This window comes from Abramis brama, assembly GCF_963993115.1.
Source record: "Abramis brama genome assembly, contig: SCAFFOLD_57, whole genome shotgun sequence".
In the NCBI taxonomy this organism is placed as follows: Eukaryota; Metazoa; Chordata; class Actinopteri; order Cypriniformes; family Leuciscidae; genus Abramis; species Abramis brama.
The window spans coordinates 221135-241253 of NW_028156057.1; the positions used below are offsets into that span (position 1 = coordinate 221135).

At 39.4% G+C, this 20119-nt stretch overlaps 1 protein-coding gene across 5 annotated transcripts; it reads right to left on the reverse strand.

The window, feature by feature from the left end:
- Positions 1-240: 240 nt before the first annotated feature.
- LOC311077107 (NACHT, LRR and PYD domains-containing protein 3-like) lies at positions 241-18078 on the reverse strand. Of its 5 annotated transcripts, none has more exons than XM_084138905.1 (13): positions 17545-18067; positions 16702-16870; positions 16433-16549; positions 16082-16198; positions 15758-15880; positions 15352-15468; positions 12810-12860; positions 12124-12210; positions 7324-9132; positions 6780-6953; positions 6482-6655; positions 4572-4750; positions 241-4194 (listed from the first exon to the last, which is right to left on the reverse strand). In XM_084138905.1, coding segments are annotated over exons 2-13 (3000 nt in total). In that variant the 5' UTR covers positions 16752-16870; positions 17545-18067; the 3' UTR covers positions 241-4192. The 5 variants fall into 5 exon arrangements, with proteins under 5 accessions (XP_083995031.1, XP_083995030.1, XP_083995034.1 ...); XM_084138904.1 differs by having other exon boundaries at positions 16076-16198; positions 17545-18065; XM_084138908.1 differs by lacking the exon at positions 15352-15468 and having other exon boundaries at positions 16076-16198; positions 17545-18047.
- Positions 18079-20119: the final 2041 nt, after the last annotated feature.

Below are 20119 nucleotides of genomic sequence, written 5' to 3' on the forward strand. Positions count from 1 at the left end.
CGTGTGAAGTGTGTGTGTGTGTGTGTGTGTGTGTGTGTGTGTGTGTGTGTGTGTGATTTCTGCCTCCCTTCAAAGGCATTGAGGGTTTCAAGTGAGAGAACACTGAATGGAAAAAGTCTTGCATTCTTGTTTCTTCCACCCTTTTCTGACCTTTTGAATTTGTTCATGCGATGTTCATGTTCTAGAACCTGAAGGCCGAAACAACACGTCGACCTCCTTAAAAATGGGTATAAATTGAAACTGCTTTAACACTTTTTACTCATTCAGTCAGTGACACAACAACAACAACAACAACAACAACAAAAAAACATTCAAGTAATTACATTACAAAAATTACATTTTTCCTGCAGCATTAAAGTGCAGATTTAATTCTTGATCTAATGCAACGGCAGTCGAGACATAAAAATACCTTTTGGGTCACAAAACATTTTACAATCAGTCCGCCATTAAAAGGAATTTGTATAGTGTCTTTTTAACCCGTGTGTATTTTTGTGTCCAGTTCGTGAACAAGGGAATATTATGGAAGCCCATTTCCAACACATAAGAGGGAAAAAAAAACATGCTTTGTTAAATCTATGGGATAAAAAGTCATAATTATGACAAACTGAATTATGACACAAAATTTGACTTCACTGTCATGACTTTTTTACTTTCATAAATTCGACTTTATTTCCTCAGAGCATCTCTTCGGCTGAATGAGAGTTTGAGCCGCACAGAAGTTTCAAAGAAGCTTTTGCATTAATCTGCGGTGGAGATGACAGTCTGAGGTTTGTGTATTTTGATGAACTCTGGGATTGAGTTTAAAACTGCTTTCATTTTAGTTCACTGGACCGTAATCCTCTAACCCTGCTTTCTTAATCAAAACTGGGAGTTTTTAATCTAGCGTTGCGCAGGATTACGGATCTATGAGCTTGTGCTGCAGCACAGCTGTTTCCTCCTCGCAGCAGCTCTCGCTGTTGTAGCGCTTGTGGCGGCTGGAATAATCGGACTCTTTGTGTCTTTCTCTGTATGTGCGATGTGTGTGTGTGTTTTTAAGTTGTTGTAGACAAATTGTACGTCTTCATATCGGTGGTCTGAATAGAAGGATTATCAGTGCGTCTGCACATTAAAGGGATAGTTCACCCAAAGATGAAAATTCTGTTATCATTTACTCACCCTCATGTCGTTCTAAACCCGTGAGACTTTTGTTCATATTCGGAACACAAATGAAGAACTTTTCAATAAAATCTGAGAGCTTTCTGTCCCTCCATTGACAGCTACACAACTACCACTTTAATGCTTCAAAAAGATCATAAAGAGATCGTAAAACTAAACCATATTTATTGGGAGTTTCAGTCCAAATTTTCTGACAAGACATGATCAGGGTTATATGATGAACAGATTTAATTTAGCTGAATTTTATTTAGATTGCTTGACATGCAAGAACCAATGAGGTTCATTCTCGTGTTACGCAGCACGTTTGAGCTTCAACAAGAACCAATGAGGTTCATTCTCGTGCAGCAAGTAATTACGGTTGAGCATCTGTTTATTTTTCGCTGATCAACAAATGAGTAGGAATCATAGACTAAAAAAAAAGGATGATGCACCTTCACTCTCTTTCATTGCAGAAAAGTGAAGTCGCCAATGTCCCAATTTGGCGCTGACATCTTGCGCTGATTCGGGACCCGAGTCTGTGCAGTAGTGAGCATGTGGAGCCGCACTATCACGGCCCCGCCCACACTCCCGTAGAATCGGTTAGTACAGTTTACTGCAGAACGACTCATGATGTCGGTGTGAAATAAACAGTTATGGAAATGTAGAAATTAAAGTTATTTAAAAAAATTAACACACAATTAACACATCAGCGTGAAAAAACTACTAAGTATAATTTGATTGTTTAGTTTGCTTCATGTCCCATTAAAATACATGGAGAAGGCGGGGTTTATGACCTATACTGGGACCAACCACCTGGGGGCGTTTTGGCTTCACTATTCAGGACGTGTGTGGCACACTTGGTCGGATTGGGCACAGGCTTATTACAAACTTCTGATGTGTAACATTATATTAGATCCGTGTGGTACTGTAGGTCTTTTTATATAGGCTTGTCTGTTTCATTAATGTTAATCAAACAATTGTATCATGGGGAAAAAAGGGGTGAAAATATATTGTTCCTATAAATATTTTGGTTTTGACTTGATGTGCCAAAATTGGTGTTATTACAATTCGTAATAACTTTTAAGATCTGGATGCTAGGTGATTTTGTTTTGGAATCTTCAGAAAACTAACTCAATTTTACTCAATTTACTTTGCTGACTCTATCGACTTGAAATTGACTTATTTTTTTGTCAGATTCCAACAACTCGTTTTGAAGGTTTTTTTAATAGAAAATAACTAATTCATTTTTGAAAAATGTATCATTGCCACTCATTTCATTAAAAATATCTGTTAACACTTTATTTTACAGTGTCCTTGTTACATATGTCACATGTACTTACCATAGTAATAAGAGTAAAGTATGCATTATTACATGCAATTAACCCTCAACCAAATCCTAATCCTACCCTAATTCTATAGTAAGTACATGTAGTTAATTATTATTACTCAGTACTTAAATATATAATTACACTGTAACAATGACCAAATATCTTAATTTGTGTTTTGAAGATGAACGACATGAGGGAGAGTAATTGATGACATTTCTTTTCATTTTTGGGTGAACTAACCCTTTAAACAGCTTTAAATAGTTCTCTATGAAAGGATACAATGGGACCCTTGAATGTATTTTTTCCCCTGATACACTATATGACAGCAAATCCCACCATACTTACAATATTGTACATATTGTTTTGCATAAGTGAAGAGGAATGTAATTATTGCAATAAACTGGTTCATATTAACTGGAGAGTAACAATGTAGATTAATTTTTGAAATATAAATTCAGCTGTAGCTCTAAAGATGTACATCGTTGATTGTTCATTAACTAATATCAAAATAGATACTAGAATACTAGAAGTCAAAATACTTTAAAATGCCAAAAGTCATTGAAATTGTCCAGAAAAAGAGATAAAACTTTCATCTTTAACATTTCTTTTTACATAATAGTAAATTATAATTTAATAATCCGTTACATTTATATAGCGCTTATCTGGGTACTCAAAGCGCTTTACATGGAAGGGGGGAATCTCCTCAACCACCACCAATGTGCAGCATCACCTGGATGATGCAACGGTAGCCATATTGCACCAGAACGCACACCACACACCAGCTTAGTGGTGGAGTGGAGACAAAGTGATGAAGCAAATCAGTAAATGAGGATAATTAGGAGGCCATGGTGGATGGGGCCAATGGGCAAATTTGGCCAGGATGCCGGGGTTAAACCCCTACTCTTTTTCAAAGGACATCCTGAGATTTTTAATGACCAGAGAGTCAGGACCTCAGTTTAACGTCTCATCTGAAAGACAGTGCTCTTTTGACAGTAGAGTGTCCCCGTCACTACACTGGGGCGTTAGGACCCACATAGACCACAGGGTGAGCGCCCCCTGCTGGCCTCACTAACACCTCTTCCAGCAGCAACCTAGTTTTCCAGGAGTCTCCCATCCAGGTACTAACCAGGCTCAGCCCTGCTTAGCTTCAGTGGGCAACTAGTCTTGGGCTACAGGGGGATATGGCTGCTGGTGTTAATAGCTTTGAAAATTCTTTAAATTCATTCACTGTCAGTGTCTAAAGATGTCTAAAAAATTAAATAATTACTAGCTACTAATTACATTTTTAACAGTGGAATTAAATTACAGAAATGAATTACAGTTACACCAAACACTGTGTACTCTAATGGGAATTTTTGTGCTCTTTTTTTAAGCATCCATATTCATCACACATCACTTGAAAATGTACTACAAAAAAAGTAATATATAATTTGCAGCTTTTGTCGCCATCTGCTGGTAAGATAAAAAAGGCAATTCTTTCCCTCAGTAACACAATGCTTTCACCTATACTTAAATGTATAGAAAATGTTTATAAAATATTATACTCTTATTTTAGCAAGAGTGTAAGATCATTAGGAAAGCAGATATTACAATAAAAATACCAGCAAAAAGAGAAGGACACAACAAAATAATTACATTACAAAGTCTCTGTGTCTTCAGTCTCTGTAGCGGCTCCTTGTTCACCATCAGCTGATCCTGAGGAAACTGGACTGACGTCTAAACACTGAGATTCCTACAATAAAACACACAGACAGTCACATATGAGTATGAGACATTACTGCTGTCACATCACATCTGGAGATCATTTGAGAAAAAACAGCCAGAGATATTAATATATTTATATTACAGTCAGAGATATGAATGAAAAACTGATAATAGATTAATAACAATAAATTATAAACAACTCCCTCTTAATCACTTGCACAGAGACACTGTAAGAGATGAAAATATATTAATATATTCATAAATCAGTCACATCACAGAATTAAAATAAAAGTACAAAGACTGAAGTGGAGCTGAATTATTATGTTATATTCTCCGTTACAAACATATGAGGCCTGTTACTGAACTTGGGCCAATTTAAAAGCTTTAAATAAAAAATATACCCACAGTAGCTTAGTTTCTCCAGTTTATAATGTGGATCATCCTTTAGATCAAAAAGTATCTGCACTTCAGAACTTCCTAGGTTATTCTCAGACAGATTGAGTTGACTCAGGTGTTCAGGGTTTGATCTCAGAGCTGAAGCCAGAGCAGCACAACCTTCATCTGTGACGCCACAATCCCTCAACCTGTTAAAAACAATGACACTGTTTAAATTGTAGTTTAAATGTCTCTAGTTTGTGGTTCACGCTGAGGAGATATAATGACAAGCATTGCCACATACTGCTGCTGATAGAATGAAATTTATGCATGTTGATGCTCAATGGTGCTGTTTGAAACGGTCATGTGCTTCAGGGCTAAACAGACACACAAAGTTGAATGAGAGATATTGTTTCATAGTGATATAAAAGACTGGAGAAACAGTCACTTGCTCCTCTAATAAACTCCTACACATTTGCTTCACAGGACCCACGTGGTCCCCATTACATATCATTTATTAACTCTTATGATCAAACACACGCTTTGTCTCATCTGGCAGCTTATAAACTACACTGAACAAAATTATAAATGCAAAACTTTTGTTTTTGCCCCCATTTTTCATGAGCTGAACTCAAAGAACTAAGACTTTTTCTATGTACACAAAAGACCTATATCTCTCAAATATTGTTCACAAATCTGTCTAAATCTGTGTTAGTGAGCACTTCTCCTTTGCCGAGATCATCCATCCACCTCACAGGTGTGGCATATCAAGATGCTGATTAGACAGTATGATTATTGCACAGGTGTGCCTTAGGCTGGCCACAATAAAAGGCCACTCTAAAATGTGCAGTTTTACTGTATTGGGGGCGTCCGGGGGGGCTGAAAACCAGTCAGTATCTGGTGTGACCACCATTTGCCTCACGCAGTGCAACACATCTCCTTCGCATAGAGTTGATCAGGTTGTTTATCGTGTGCTGTGGAATGTTGGTCCACTCCTCTTCCAATGGCTGTGCGAAGTTGCTGGATATTTGCAGGACCTGGAACACACTGTCGTATATCACATATCATGCCGTATATACTGCACATTTTAGAGTGGCCTTTTATTGTGGCCAGCCTAAGGCACACCTGTGCAATAATCATGCTGTCTAATCAGCATATTGATATGCCACACCTGTGAGGTGGATGGATGATCTCGGCAAAGGAGAAGTGCTCACTAACACAGATTTAGACGGATTTGTGAACAATATTTGAGAGAAATAGGCCTTTTGTGTACATAGAAAAAGTCTTAGATCTTTGAGTTCAGCTCATGAAAAATGGGGGCAAAAACAAAAGTGTTGCGTTTATAATTTTGTTCAGTGTAAATAGAAATGTGATGAACTCAATAGATATATTCAAAGTCTTAATGTACAATGTAAGAACTACAGCCTAAACATGCACTGAAATCATGTTAATGAGCTTCATTTTCTCCAGGTCATCACCCATTTAGAGCGAGGGCCTTTCCTTTTATTGTTGAAATCTAAAGTGATTATAGCCTTCATTCACTCATTGGTCACCGTAGTAGTGAGTTCAAACTAAACACATTTAGACTCTTGTCTGTTCAACTCTCAACCTCTGAGTCAGCCGTCCTCTGTGTGGTAAGTCACAGAGGCTTTAAATGACTATTTTTTAAACATTGATGTTATCTCAAAGTTCAGTATTAATCAAACAACCATAAGCAACTGAAGTAAATGTTTGATGTGTCAAAAACAGCAGTAGGTCGTGTGATGTGATGGAGATTAATGAAATTACCTTAATCTTCAGTCATCAGAGTCACTTGTTCTGAGATTTAGTGTGTTTAACAGAGCATTATTTATAGATGATTTTAGTCTTAGAATTTATATTAAAGGACTTGTCTTGCTGAGGACAAAAACACGTGTGACCAATTAGAGAGATGATCTTACCATAGTTTCTCCAGTTTACAGTGAGGATCTTTAAGTCCAGTGCAGAGAAGCTTGACGCCCAAATCTCGTAGATTATTCCAAGACAGAACCAGTTCTCTCAGGTGTGAGGGGTTTGATCTCAGAAATGAAGCCAGAGCAGCACAACCTTCATCTGTCACGCCACATTCCCACAACCTGTAGAGAACAACGACACACTCTTAACTCTATATCATCTCAAAGTGTTTAATCATTTACAGTTCAATCAGCTGAACTCACAGCAGCAGACTTTAATATGTGTGAGAGTCAAATACGATCTTACCACAGTATTTCCAGTTTACAGTGAGGATTCTTGAGAGCAGCACAGAGAAGCGTCACACCAGAACTTCCTAGTTTATTCCAAGACAGGTTCAGTTTTCTCAGGTGTGAGGGGTTCGATCTCAGAGCTAAAGCCAGAGCAGCACAACCTTCATCTGTGAGACCACAGTCACTCAAGCTGGAGAGAGATGAAAATCATAATTGTAAACACTATGAACTGAAAACATACAACAACAAAAAAAGTAACTTCCTGTAATAAACAATAAATTGCATTTCCAATGTAATTCATTCATTCCGTAAGAAAAAACCTATTCATACACATTCTTTTCCAAGTTTCAGTTTGAATTAAATCAGTATTTTGTATTGATTCATTTGTAACTTTAAACTTGTTTAAAACTAATCTGCAGATAGAACTGTATAGAAAACACATACAAATACTGACACTAAACTCTCAACAACATCTGCAGCACTGAAGCTTTATGAGCTTTTAACTTAGACATTTTTTTAAATGTTTTAACAGTGAAGTGATTGTTCTCAATGATACTTACTGAACTGATCTGGACTCTTTAATCACAGGCAGCAGCTTCTGAAAAACATGCATATTTTCAGCTTTATTGTTTCCTACAACAAATATCTTGAGATCAAACTCATCCAGCTTCTTCTCTGATGTCATCAACACAAAAGATACAGCTGACCACTGAGATGAAGAGAGTTTGGCTTCCTTTATTGTTCCAGATTTCAGATACTGTTGTATTTCCTCCGCTAGTGAATGATCACCCAGCTCATTCAGACAGTAAAACAGATTGATAAATTTCTCTGGAGAGTCAATGGTCCTGATCTTCTTCTTGATGCAATCAACTGTTTCCTTATTGCTTTCAGATCTTATTCTTGTCTGTTTTATCAGTGGTTGTAGGAGAATCTGATTAGACTCCACTGACAGACCCAGAAGGAACCGCAAGAAAAAGTCCAGATGTCCATTTTTACTCTGTAGAGCCTTATTCACAGCTCTCTGATGCAGCGCAGATAATGACACATGTTCTGATGAATTGTGTTTAAACCAGTCCTTAACTTTAGACAACAAACTTCGTTGGGTGATATGGTCAAACACATTTCTGTTGTTGTATGTACAGGAGAGGTGCACATATAGAGCCGCTAGATGTTCCTGAATGCTCAGATGAACAAAGCAGAAGACTTTCCCCTGATACCAGCCAAACTCCTCTCTGAAGATCTGAGTGCACAATCCTGAGTAAACTGATGCTTCTGTCACATCAATGCCACACTCTCTCAGGTCTTCCTCATAGAAGATCACATTGCCTTTCACAAGCTGCTGAAAAGCCAGTTTCCCCAGTTTGAAAATCATCTTTTTGTCTGTGTCCTTCTTTTCATTGTACTTTGTGTCTTTGATGCTAATCTGTGCCATCAGGAAGTGTGTGTACATCTGAGTGAGAGTCTTGGGAATCTCTCCACTCTCTGCTTCGCTCAACATCTTCTCCAGAACAGTGGCTGAGATCCAGCAGAACACTGGGATGTGGCACATGATGTAGAGGCTCCTTGATGACTTCAGGTGTGTGATGATTGTATTGGCCAGACTCTGATCACTGATTCTCTTCCTGAAGTATTCCTCCTTCTGTGGATCATTGAAGCCTCGTACCTCTGTCACTCGATGGACACACTCAGAGGGGACGAGATCGGCTGCTGCTGGTCTGGAGGTGATCCAGATGAGAGCAGAGGGAAGCAGATTCCCCACAATGAGGTTCTTCAGCAGCACGTCCACTGAGGCTGATTCACTTACATCACACAACCTCACATCGCTCTGAAAATCCAGAGACAGACGACACTCGTCCAGACCATCAAAGATGAACAACACTTTATATTTGTCACTGGGTATATTCCTTTCTTTTGTTTCAGGGAAAAAGACATGAAGAATATCTGAAAGACTGACTGTTTTGTCCTTCATCAAATTGATCTCTCTGAAAGGAAGTGGAAATATGAACTGGATGTCCTGGTTCTCTTTCTCTTCAGCCCAGTCCAGGATGAACTTCTGCACAGAGACTGTTTTTCCAATGCCAGCGACTCCCTTTGTCAGCACAGTTCTGATGGGTTTGTCTTGTCCAGGTAAAGGTCTAAAAATGTCATTGCATTTGATTGGTGTGTCCTCTGTTGCTGCTCTTCTGGATTGTGTCTCAATCTGTCTCACCTCATGTTCATTACTGATCTCTCCACTCTCACTCTCTGTGATGTAGAGCTCTGTGTAAATCTCATTCAGGAGTGTTGGGTTTCCCTGTTTTGCTGTTCCCTCGTAAAGACACTGAAACTTATTCTTCAGATTTGATCTAAATGTGTTCAGGACTTTATGGCTGTAAAATGAAAATAACACATTATTACACTTGTGCACATGACAACTCTCTAATTTATTTAAAATACTTATTTAAAGGGATAGTTCAACCAAAAATTATCTCATCATTACTTATGCCATTCCAGTTGCATATGACTTTGATAGGTGTATGTTTAAAAGTTTAAAATAGTGCTGTGAAAAAAGTGATTCCTTCTGTTTTGTGTATATCTCATACTAAACTGTTTCAGAAATAAAAATGTCTCAGTTACATATGGTAACCCTCGTTCCCTGAAGGAGGGAATGGAGACGTACGTCGGACCGACTAATAGGAATCTCGCTAGAGAGGCCAATCTACTTCGAGTGAAACTAAATGAGCCTATGCACATTGGCGTGCAATCATTTGCATCTGCTGCTCAGCCACACAGCGCGGGTATATAATGAGCAGAAGGTGCGATTGCACAGTTTTTTGCTGAGGAGCCAAGTCTGATAAGCTGGTCGTACTTGTAGGTTCACTACCTGGTCTCTGAAGGGAGTGGTAGGAACCATGGGCACGTAGCCAGGCCGGGGTCTCAGTACAACATGGTTGTCACCCGGCCCAAACTCTAGGCACGATTTGTCGACCGAAAATGCTTGCAGGTCCCTTACCCTCTTGATAGAGGCCAGTGCAATCAGCAGCAAAGTCTTCAAGGAGAGAAGCTTTAAGTCTGCTGATTGCAATGGCTCAAAGGGAGCATCCTGAAGTGCTCGAATCACCAGGGAAAGGTCCCAAGAGGGTATGGAGGGAGGTCGAGGAGGGTTTAACCGTCTCGTCCCCCTACGGAACCTGACGTCCAGGTCGGGCTTTCCGACTGATTTGCCATCTATGTGGTCGTGATATGCTGAAATTGCGGCTGCATGTACTTTGAGGGTGGAGGGAGACAGCCTTCGCTCCAACCCTTGCTGCAAGAACGAAAGCACGGACCCTTTCAAACATCTTCGGGGGTTCTCTCGGCGAGAAGAACACCACTCAACGAACAGGTTCCAATTCAAGGCGTACGCACGTCTCATACGCACGTCTCAAGTACCTCTGGGGGTAAATCAGGGACCAGACATGGAGTTTCCAGAGGTCCGGATGCGGGTGCCATAGGGTGCCCTGTCTCTGAGTCAGGAGGTCCTTCCTCAGAGGAATGGGCCAGGGAGGGACTGTCACGAGGAGCATGAGTTCTGGGAACCACCGGAAGGACATGCTCCTCATCCTCCCTGACTTTGCACAGGGTCTGCGCAAGTAGGCTCACTGGGGGGAACACATATTTGCGGAGCTGTGTGCCAGTGCATCTGTGCCGAGTGTTCCCTCGGTCAGGGAGTAAAACAGCTGGCAGTGGGAGGTCTCTGAGGAGGCAAACAGGTCTACCTGAGCCTCCCCGAACTCTCTCCAGATCAGCTGAACCGCCTGGGGGTGGAGTCGCCATTCTCCCGGGAGCACAGCTCGTGACAGCTCGTCGGCCACACGGTTGAGCACACCAGGGACATACATGGCTCGAAGCGACCTCAGATACTTCTAACTCCAGAGGAGGAGATGGCGGGCGAGTTGTTACATGCGACAGGAACGTAGACCATCTTGTCAGTTGATGACCATCTTGTCGGCTCTGCCGGTGGCAGAGGAATCTGTGAACACCACAGCATGCCTGGACACTTGTTCCAAGGGCACTCCTGCCCGCAGAAACGAGGGGTCTGACCACGGGCTGAAGGTCTGGCGTCACGCCGGTGTGATTGTCACCCGGTGAGTGCCGTGATGCCACGCCCATCTCGGGACTCGTTCGGGAAGCGTTCTCATATGGAGCAGCCTGAGCGGAGTTACCGCTGCTGCCGCTGCCATATGCCCCAGGAGCCTCTGAAAGAATTTCAATTTCCAACGGGCGGCCCGAGTTCGAGTCCCGGCTTGTGGACCTTTCCCAATCCCTTCCCCCGTCTCTCTCCCACCTCGCTTCCTGTCAATGGTAGCTTGTGGAGGCTCCAATTCAAAACTCGCAGGTCCAAGATCGGTCGTAACCCACCTCCTTTCTTGGGTACAATGAAGTAGGGACTGTAGTACCCTGACCTCATATCGGCTGGAGGGACCGGCTCTATCGCGTCCTTCGCCAGTAGGACTGCGATCTCTGCCCGCAAGACATGGGCATCGGCTGCTCTCACTGTAGTGGAGTGGATGGCCCGAAACTTGGATGTTGAGTGGATGGCCCGGGGGACGCCGGGTGAACTGAATCGCATAGCCGAGCCTGATGGTCCAGATGAGCCAGCAAACTGTGAGGCGGCCCGTAGCGGAGTCTGAGTGTGCTGAGCAACACTTACCTGGTTCCACGGGGTAGGAGGTGCAGGAGACGGCTTGGTTGCGCTCTTGAACTGCACACTGCTGCCCGCTGGCGGTAGAAAAAGCGGATGAGAGTGGTGAGGATTCTCTCCCCCCACTGCTCTCCGGGCCCTCTTCGGACCCAGAAATGAAAGAAACTGCTCTTTTATTGAGAATTTGGGTACCGCTGGTTTTGAGGCTAGCGGCGGAACAAAAACAAAAGGGAACAAAGGATTTTCCACCCGACCCTCTTCAGGGGGAGGAAGCGGTGGAAAAAAGACGCTTGTTTTTGGCTTTGCCACCCTTCTTGGCGGGGGCCTGGACGGGCGGGGGGGCCTGTCTGCGACTGGCTCCACGGCGCCATTTAGGTGGAGACTGCTGTTGGGAGCGAGGGCAAACGCAGAACGCCGCCCCCGGCGACGAGCAGACTGAGGGGCCGCGGGCAGTGGGGTGGAGGCAGCAGCAAGATGTGTTTGATGGTCTCAACTTTTTGTTGCCTTCAAGGAACAATGGTTACAGTAGTAACCTGAGACATTCCCTTTCAAGAGAAAGATAAAATGAGAGACTTTTAATTTTTTGGGTGAACTATCATTTTAATGGACTAGATCTGTGTATGTTGTTGCTGTTACTGCTGAAACAAACAGACAAAATGAATGCTGGTATTGAACACATATTCAAACATAAAATCACCTGTAAGCAGATCTAGACTGGTTGTTCTGTGGAGGAGGTTGGTAATCATTTGGAACACATGATGATCTATAGGGTCCGGCTGTAATGCTTAGATCCACAGAAGACGAAGATTATTATAAAAGAACATAAGATTTATTATGAAATCAGAACAACAAGCCAACATACGAAACAATGTGCTAGTGCAAAGACAACAACGGACAATGAACTGAGGGACCAAAGGAACTTAAGTAGTGGTACAAACAAGGTTAATAACACAGCTGAACTAAGAGAACTAATCATATCAGTAACCGTGACAATTTATAAGTGGCAGGAAACTAGACAAAGGAAGCACATGTGACTGAGTGAAACAAAACAAACTGACCTTGACTGTGACACGACATGTTATTTACTGTATGAACGAAGCCTCTTATAGTGTAAACATCTATCAAAAAAAAATCCCATATTGCTACAGTAACAAAAGCAGTATTTCAGTAACTATGACTGAAAATATTAAAACTTTTAAACCAGCAGTCATTTCCCATGTGGAATATTTCAAAAATATATACTTTTACACTATGCAGTGAGACATACAATCTTAATATTACAGTTGGGATGCCTAGTAAAAGTTTTATGAGGTGTATGAAATAAAAGTTATATCATTAAAAGTTTTGATCATTGAATTAAAATAAAAAAATCTCTCAGGTTACCTGAAAACAGTTGATGCAGCTGTTCTCTGGTGTGGATGTCCTATGCGTAAACTAAGCATAAAGATATTGAAGAGTCAGACCAACTGGTGAATGATAATGGTACTTAATAAAACAGGCTGTGACTGAGGAATGATTACCTCAAAATGTACTTCCATATGTAAGTTCGAGGGACTTTCTTTTAATTAAATACATACAACTCATTAGCTATTATCACGTGCCAGTGATTATGCCATAGGACACAGGTTTTCAAACCCTGGGTCACAGACTTAAAAAAATGGGTCGCCAAGACTTAAGGAAAATTTATATGTATATAAGTTACATTAAAAATAAAATATAGCAAAACATTTTTTTTTTTACATTGTTTAGTTTTACATGTGCAAATACCAGGATAAACAACAGAACTAGAATTGCTAGAATATGTTGAACTTGAGATTGCAGTCTGTTCATTATCAAACATATAAAAAGTTACACTGCTCAATTTAAATAGGGCGTAGTAGTACAATGCGCAGTTCAGCCAAGCACATTTTTGCGTATGTGTGTGTGAAGAATGATGTTTTATGTGAATATTGGAACACGAGTGAAGTGCAAAGCCTAGTATACATAATAGATAATAGTTTAGCATCCATACATGGCGTATATGGAAACATTTGGATTCATACCCAATGGGAGAGGTAGGCTACGTGAGCCCAAAGCCGGTTTCTGTTTCAGTTTTGTTTTAAGTTAATTTGTTTTGGCTATATTTTTTAATTTTTGTTTTGTTCTGAATACTGTTAAATTTAAAGGATTTGTTGAGGAGTGAGGGGAACTAAAGTAGCCAATAGCAATGTTTATATTGTCCTATTAGCAGAGATCGGCATGGCAGTGGTTTTCAAACTTTTTAAGAGCAACCCATTTTTTTTCTTTTTTTTTTTTTAATTGACGCAACCCATATACAACATACAACCACTTACATGTAATCAAGTTAAGCCAAGCATTAGAATATTCTTAAAAGATCAGTGAACTTGATGTGTGCATGTGCTGAGTTTATTGTGCATTTGGGAACGTGGCGGGCACCAGTTGCGCCTTATTTTCACATCTGCATAGTTGATGATTGCCGCATTTTACTAGATTTGTAATGAGACGTGTTTGTAAGCATGTTTTCTACCATAAAAGCTAGACTGCAGTTTCTGCCAAAATAAAAGCTCACATGTTTATCTCTTTCAGGTATAGAACTTAGGACAAAACTAATAATGAAAGTTTAATTTATTTTTCAGTGTATTTGTTAGACAATATATGGCTATTTCTGTCATAGGACTAATATTATAACTATATTATTATTATTATTATTATTATTATTATTATGTAGTGTAATGTAGACTGAGACACTACAGTACCAGTCAAAAGTTTGGAAACGTTACTATTTTTAATGTTTTTGAAAGAAATCTCTTATGCTCATCAAGCCTGCAGTTAAAAAAAACAAAAACAAAAAAAAACAGTAATATTATGAAATATTATTACAATTTAAAATAATGGTTCTCTTTTTTAATATACTTTAAAATGTAATTTATTTTTGTGATGCAAAGCTGAATTTTCATCAGCAAGTACTCCAGTCTTTGGTGTCTTATGATCCTTCAGAAATCATTCTAATATGCTGATTTATGATCAATGTTGGAAACAGTTGTGCTGCTTAATATTTTTTTTATAACCTGAGATACTTTTTTCAGGATTATTTGATGAATAAAAAGTTAAAAAGAACTGTATTTATTTAGAATATAAATCTTTTGTAACAATATACACTACCGTTCAAAAGTTTGGGAATAATAACTTTTTTTTTTTTAAGAAATTAGTACTTTAATTCAACAAGGATGCGTTAAATTGATAAAAGGTGATGGTAACGATTTATATTGTTAGAAATGTTTTTATTTTGAATAAATGCTGTTTTTATGAATAAATGCTGTTAACGTTTTACTCATCAATGAATCCTGAAAAAAGTATTCCAAAAAAATATATTAAACAGCACAACTGTTTCCATCATTGATAATAACTGAGTATCAAATCATCATATTAGAATGATTTCTGAAGGATCATAAGACACCAAAGACTGGAGTACTTGCTGATTTTTTTTTTTTTTTTTTAACTGCAGGCTTGAGACTTCAGTTATCAAAAGAAGTCATAAGAGACTTCTTTCAAAAACATTAAAAATAGTAATGTTTCCAAACTTTTGACTGGTACTGTATATCACAAATAAAGAGGTTTAAGTCCCCTTTAAAGTTCAGGTACAAGTCCGCACAGACTTTTTTCTTTGTTCTATTTGGACACTGAATATGGGTTGGAGCTCTTAATTTTGAACTCTCAAAGTGCACCAGATTGATACATTTTACATTAAAATTCACAAAAAAGAATTCCGGGGGGGCCATGCCTCCGAACCCCCCTAGAGGGACCGAGGTCCACCCACCACAGTTTCACAAAATCCTATGCGAAACACTGTAGGCATATTTATTTGTATCGCATTTTTTATAAATGTTACATACATTTTTAGAATAAGTTTGCAGAAAATTTTTATCTGCAGCCAGATGAAGTGTTTCCGTTATTAAAACGTAGTGGAGGATCCATAGACTGATCACTCTTCACAGACACACAGCTGGGCTCTGGAGATTCTGTTCTCTTATGACGGACTGAACTGTAAGAGTTTATAGCTTTATAAGGCAGATTTTATTATATTCAAACATAATGTCCTTAGGTCAGGGAGAACAGAAGGCTCACAAAGAGCTGAAGTGCAAAGCTGTATCCTGTAATTAGTGCTTTTGTGTGAACAGCTTCATGAACATGAAAACTTTGATGACAATTTAAATGGCTGCATATAGTTCACACTATAAATTTCCTATCTCATTTCACAATGTATACAATACTGATCTATACAATACTGATCATCTATACAATACTGATCTGTCTGTTTGCATAAATATTACCTGTATCTGCAGGCAGATGATGTGTTTCTATTGGTAAAACGTAGTGGCGGATCCATAGACTGATCACTTTTCATAGACACATAGCTGGGCTCTGGAGATTCTGTTCTCTTCTTCTTGACTGCACTGTAACAGAAGGCTTACATAGAGCAGAAGCGCAAAGCTATAATCTGTACTAAGTTCTTTTGTGTGAATGAATAGCACCATGAACATGACGGCTTCAGATATATAAATGGCAGCACATAATTAACCATATGAATTTCCTGTCATATTCTAAAATGTGTACATAATACTGTTAGCTAATGTTTGTAGAAATATTACCTGTACCTGCAGCCAGATGAAGTGTTTCCATTATTAAAACGTAGTGGAGGATCCATAGACTGATCACTCCTCATAGACACACAGCTGGGCTCTGGAGATTCTGTTCTCTTCTTCTTGACTGAACTGTAAGAGTTTAGAGATATAGCTTTATAAAGCAGATTTTTTATATATAAACATGTTGTCCTTAGGTCAGGAAGAACAGAAGGCTCACATAATGCAGAAGTACTAAGTGCTTTTGTGTGAACAGCATTGTGAAGCACAACAGGCAGCACATAATTAACAATATGAATTTCCTGTCTCATTCAACAATGTAGACAAAACACTGATACCGTATGTTTGCATAAATATTATCTGTACCTGCAGCCAGATGAAGTGTTTCCGTTATTAAAACGTAGTGGAGGATCCATAGACTGATCACTCTTCATAGACACAGAGCTGGGCTCTGGAGATTCTGTTCTCCTACGATGGACTGAACTGTAACAGTAAAGAAACTGCTTTATGAATGAATGTGAATGAATATTGGCATACCTTTACTTAAATTGAGTACCTGAGACACAAACTTGTGACATCAATGTGATATTTTACTGGAGCATCAGTACATTTCAAGTCTTTTAAGAGTAGCCTACCTGAATCCTGAACAAAAATCTCCATTACCGGATGTCTGTGTGTCATCCATATTGAAGCTGCATAGGTGGATCAGATGAGTCTTATCTTACATCCATCCACATCATTTTTCACAGTTTATTGAGAGCTGAGAAGAGTTTTGCCATATCGTTGAGAAGTGCACGTAAACAACTGTAAAACCAAACAAACAACTGTAAAATCTGCTGACTGTTGCATATCGAGTCCAGTGACTCCAGACTTTCATATTTTAAGCAGCAAAGATTTACCAAAAATGTGGTTGTGAGTCTTCTAAATGTAAGGCTGTTAGTTAGTTAGTAATACAATGTGGTTGTCATTCTAGTTAATAAACAAGAAAATATTCTCTTATCTTGTGTTGGGACACGTGCTAAATTATAAAAAGCAAGAAAAAAAAGTTTGCCCCCTACCTGGATAAACTTTCACAGAATGGTGATATAATTCTTATTAATATTTATATATTTTTATAGTGTCCTTAATGTAAAATATTAAATAAACTATTCTATTTAAAATATTTTGACAATTGCCCCAGGGGGCATGTTACCCCATGTTACCCCACAGTTCATATTCTTCATATTTAATAACCCACACTACACAGATATGTGATTAAGTAGGCCTATGTTAATAAACAGAGTTAACTTACTCAAAGATTGAATGGACAATGACTAACTTTCCTATGTACACTATATGATCCGTAACTGGTGATACTGCCATAAATGGGCCTCACTAGATAAACGTCTTTCTACGGTGTAGGTACCAATACATAGCATACTACAAACAAACTTATCGCATGCTGTTAAGCCTATAAAGCGATTATCTTTAATACTCACTCTCTTTGCTATTTTGACAACGTGAAGCAGTTCTTTTATGCACAAAATGGCCCCTGACAAAAACGAACTTTCACTTTCTTTGAGGCGACGTCGGGCAAAAACATTTAAATGGTTTTAAATAATTAAAATATTAAAAGGTATTTAATGGGATGAATAAATAAAAATTGTAAAATACATTCTAGGTCTAAGAAATCAATTTAAAATATTTGCAAATAATATTTTTATTTTAAATGTGCACACACACTCTTATTCATTCGTGTGTCGAAAATGTCTAAAATGCAAACGTTTCTTGCCAAGTCGTTTGCATCATAGGCTATAACGGTTGATGAAGATGTTTTATCGTAAAACAGTTAACTTAGCTGTTAGCTACTTATTTTTCTTTCCACGAACTTGTTGCGAGTGACAGAGAAACAGTAAGTCCCGCCTTCCTTGATTTGATTGGCTAGCTCGATAATTTTGACATTGACGAGCGCATTTAGACCACTGAGGCAGAGCAGCCTGAAAATGTAATTATCCTAAAAATGTAACTTTTAAAACTTGTTGTTATCCTAACAACAAACAGCTTTACTCATTCTGCACTAAGATGATAACTCCTAAACTCCCCAAACTCCGCCTATGACCGCAGAATTAAGCCATTGCAGCTTCAAAGGAGTGCAGTAACAATCCTGACGATCAAAGAAGAACCAGGCGTGAAGGACCTGGATCGGGGCGTGGCTGCACGTGTTGCCCCGCCCCATACCTACTCTGATTGGCTCCATTGTCTTTCATAGGCATACATGAAAATTCGTAGTGTGGGAAGGAGAATGTCATAAAACTGGAAAAGCTGTGCAGTTTCACAAAGCCTTACTTATAATGCACAGAAGGGGAAAAAAATATTGTTTTGGTAAATTACTAACGCACAAACTACCCCAGAACATTAATAAAAAAATTTTTTTTTAAAAAATTAGCTGATTATCCACAGCACCGGATCCGAGGGTCTTCAGGTAGATGAATGCATGCCTGTGAAAGCTTTTTGGATTGAGGCATCCTTCACACTAACCCATCTTTTTCATATTTGTCAGTAACCAGGTTTTGTGTGCCTTCATTTAAAGGACATGGCACCTGTGTGACCCACACTTTCAATCTCATTTCCTTAACTGACTCTTTTGGAGAAGTCTTAACACAGTTTCACATACTATCCTGTCAATGATAAGTCATTGTCTTCAATATAATTTTGAAAAATATAACTGTTTGTATGTTAGTAGATCAGTCAGATTGTGTTTGTCTATAAACAGATTGTGTCTGACTTCCAGAAAATCCAGATATTGTCAAAGGATTCACAAAACTCAGGGTGTCAATTACATTTTAGCTTACAACTGAATATGGTTAAGCCAGAGGTACATTTTGATTTATGATACATGTCATGAGTGTATAATTTTAACAGTGGTGTATTAATTGTTACTTTAAAGGTGCTATAAGCGATGTCACACGTTTTTTAGGCCGAATATTTTCATCGGAAAAGCCTTCGAAAGGTGGCGAGAACTAGAGCTGCGCGGATGGGCTATTATTTCATCCGCAACCGCATCACAAAAATCATCATCCGTCCGCCATCCAGCCGCACCGTTTTTGACCGATTTTCAAAACCGCACCCGCCCGCCATCCGCTGATTGCTGTATACGTAATATTTTTCATTTGATTGGTTCAACCGCCCGCCACCCGCCCGAATTGAATTAAAATATTATTTTTCGTCACGTCATCCGTCCGATCCGCGGTTTATCCGCGGAGTCCGCGGCTGTAACTGCCAACCGCGCATCTCTAGCGAGAACTTCGCCGGCAGAAGGGCTTCCAATCCGACATTCAGGTGGCTCTGTTTTTGCTGGACAGGTGGGTAAATCCAGTCTGGCGTTCATGACTGTTTCAGGAAGCACGGAAGGGAGGGGGAGGGGGAGGGGGAGGGGGAGGGGACGGGATGAGGAGGAGGGGGGGTCGAGCTAGCCTCCGTTTTGTTTGACAATACTTCGAACGTCAACAAGAAGTGACATCACCTAATATCGCTTAGAGCACCTTTAAGGTGCGTTAATTACCGAGCGCTTATGAACTGTAAAAAGCCTTCACCTGCTTTTTGAACTTGTAATTACAATGTTTAATCTAATAATTTTCTGAGAGCTATGACTTGTACCACGTGGCTGCTGTACCACCTGGCCACTGCAGATTTAAGGTGTGTTCGACGAAGCGGCGGTGTTTAGACCGGTCGGTGTATGACATCAAAGTACCGTGAGAACGATTCGAAAGCATACGCAGCTTTATTTACGGTAACGTCATGGCGTGAACACAACATTAAGATCTGGTATGGCCCACTAGCAGTTAGTCAAGGGGCAGTCAGTCTTACTTTTTGATATCAAAATAGGCCAATCTTCGTTTTTTAATGAACAACACTGAAAAAAATGATTCATTGACTAGTTGAATTTACTAAAAAAAATGATGTTAATTGGATCCACATAATTGATTTTAGCTACATTTAAACAAATGCATTACGTTGAACTAAGTTCAGCTTAATGCATTTGTTTAAATGTAGCTAAAATCAATTGTGTGGAAC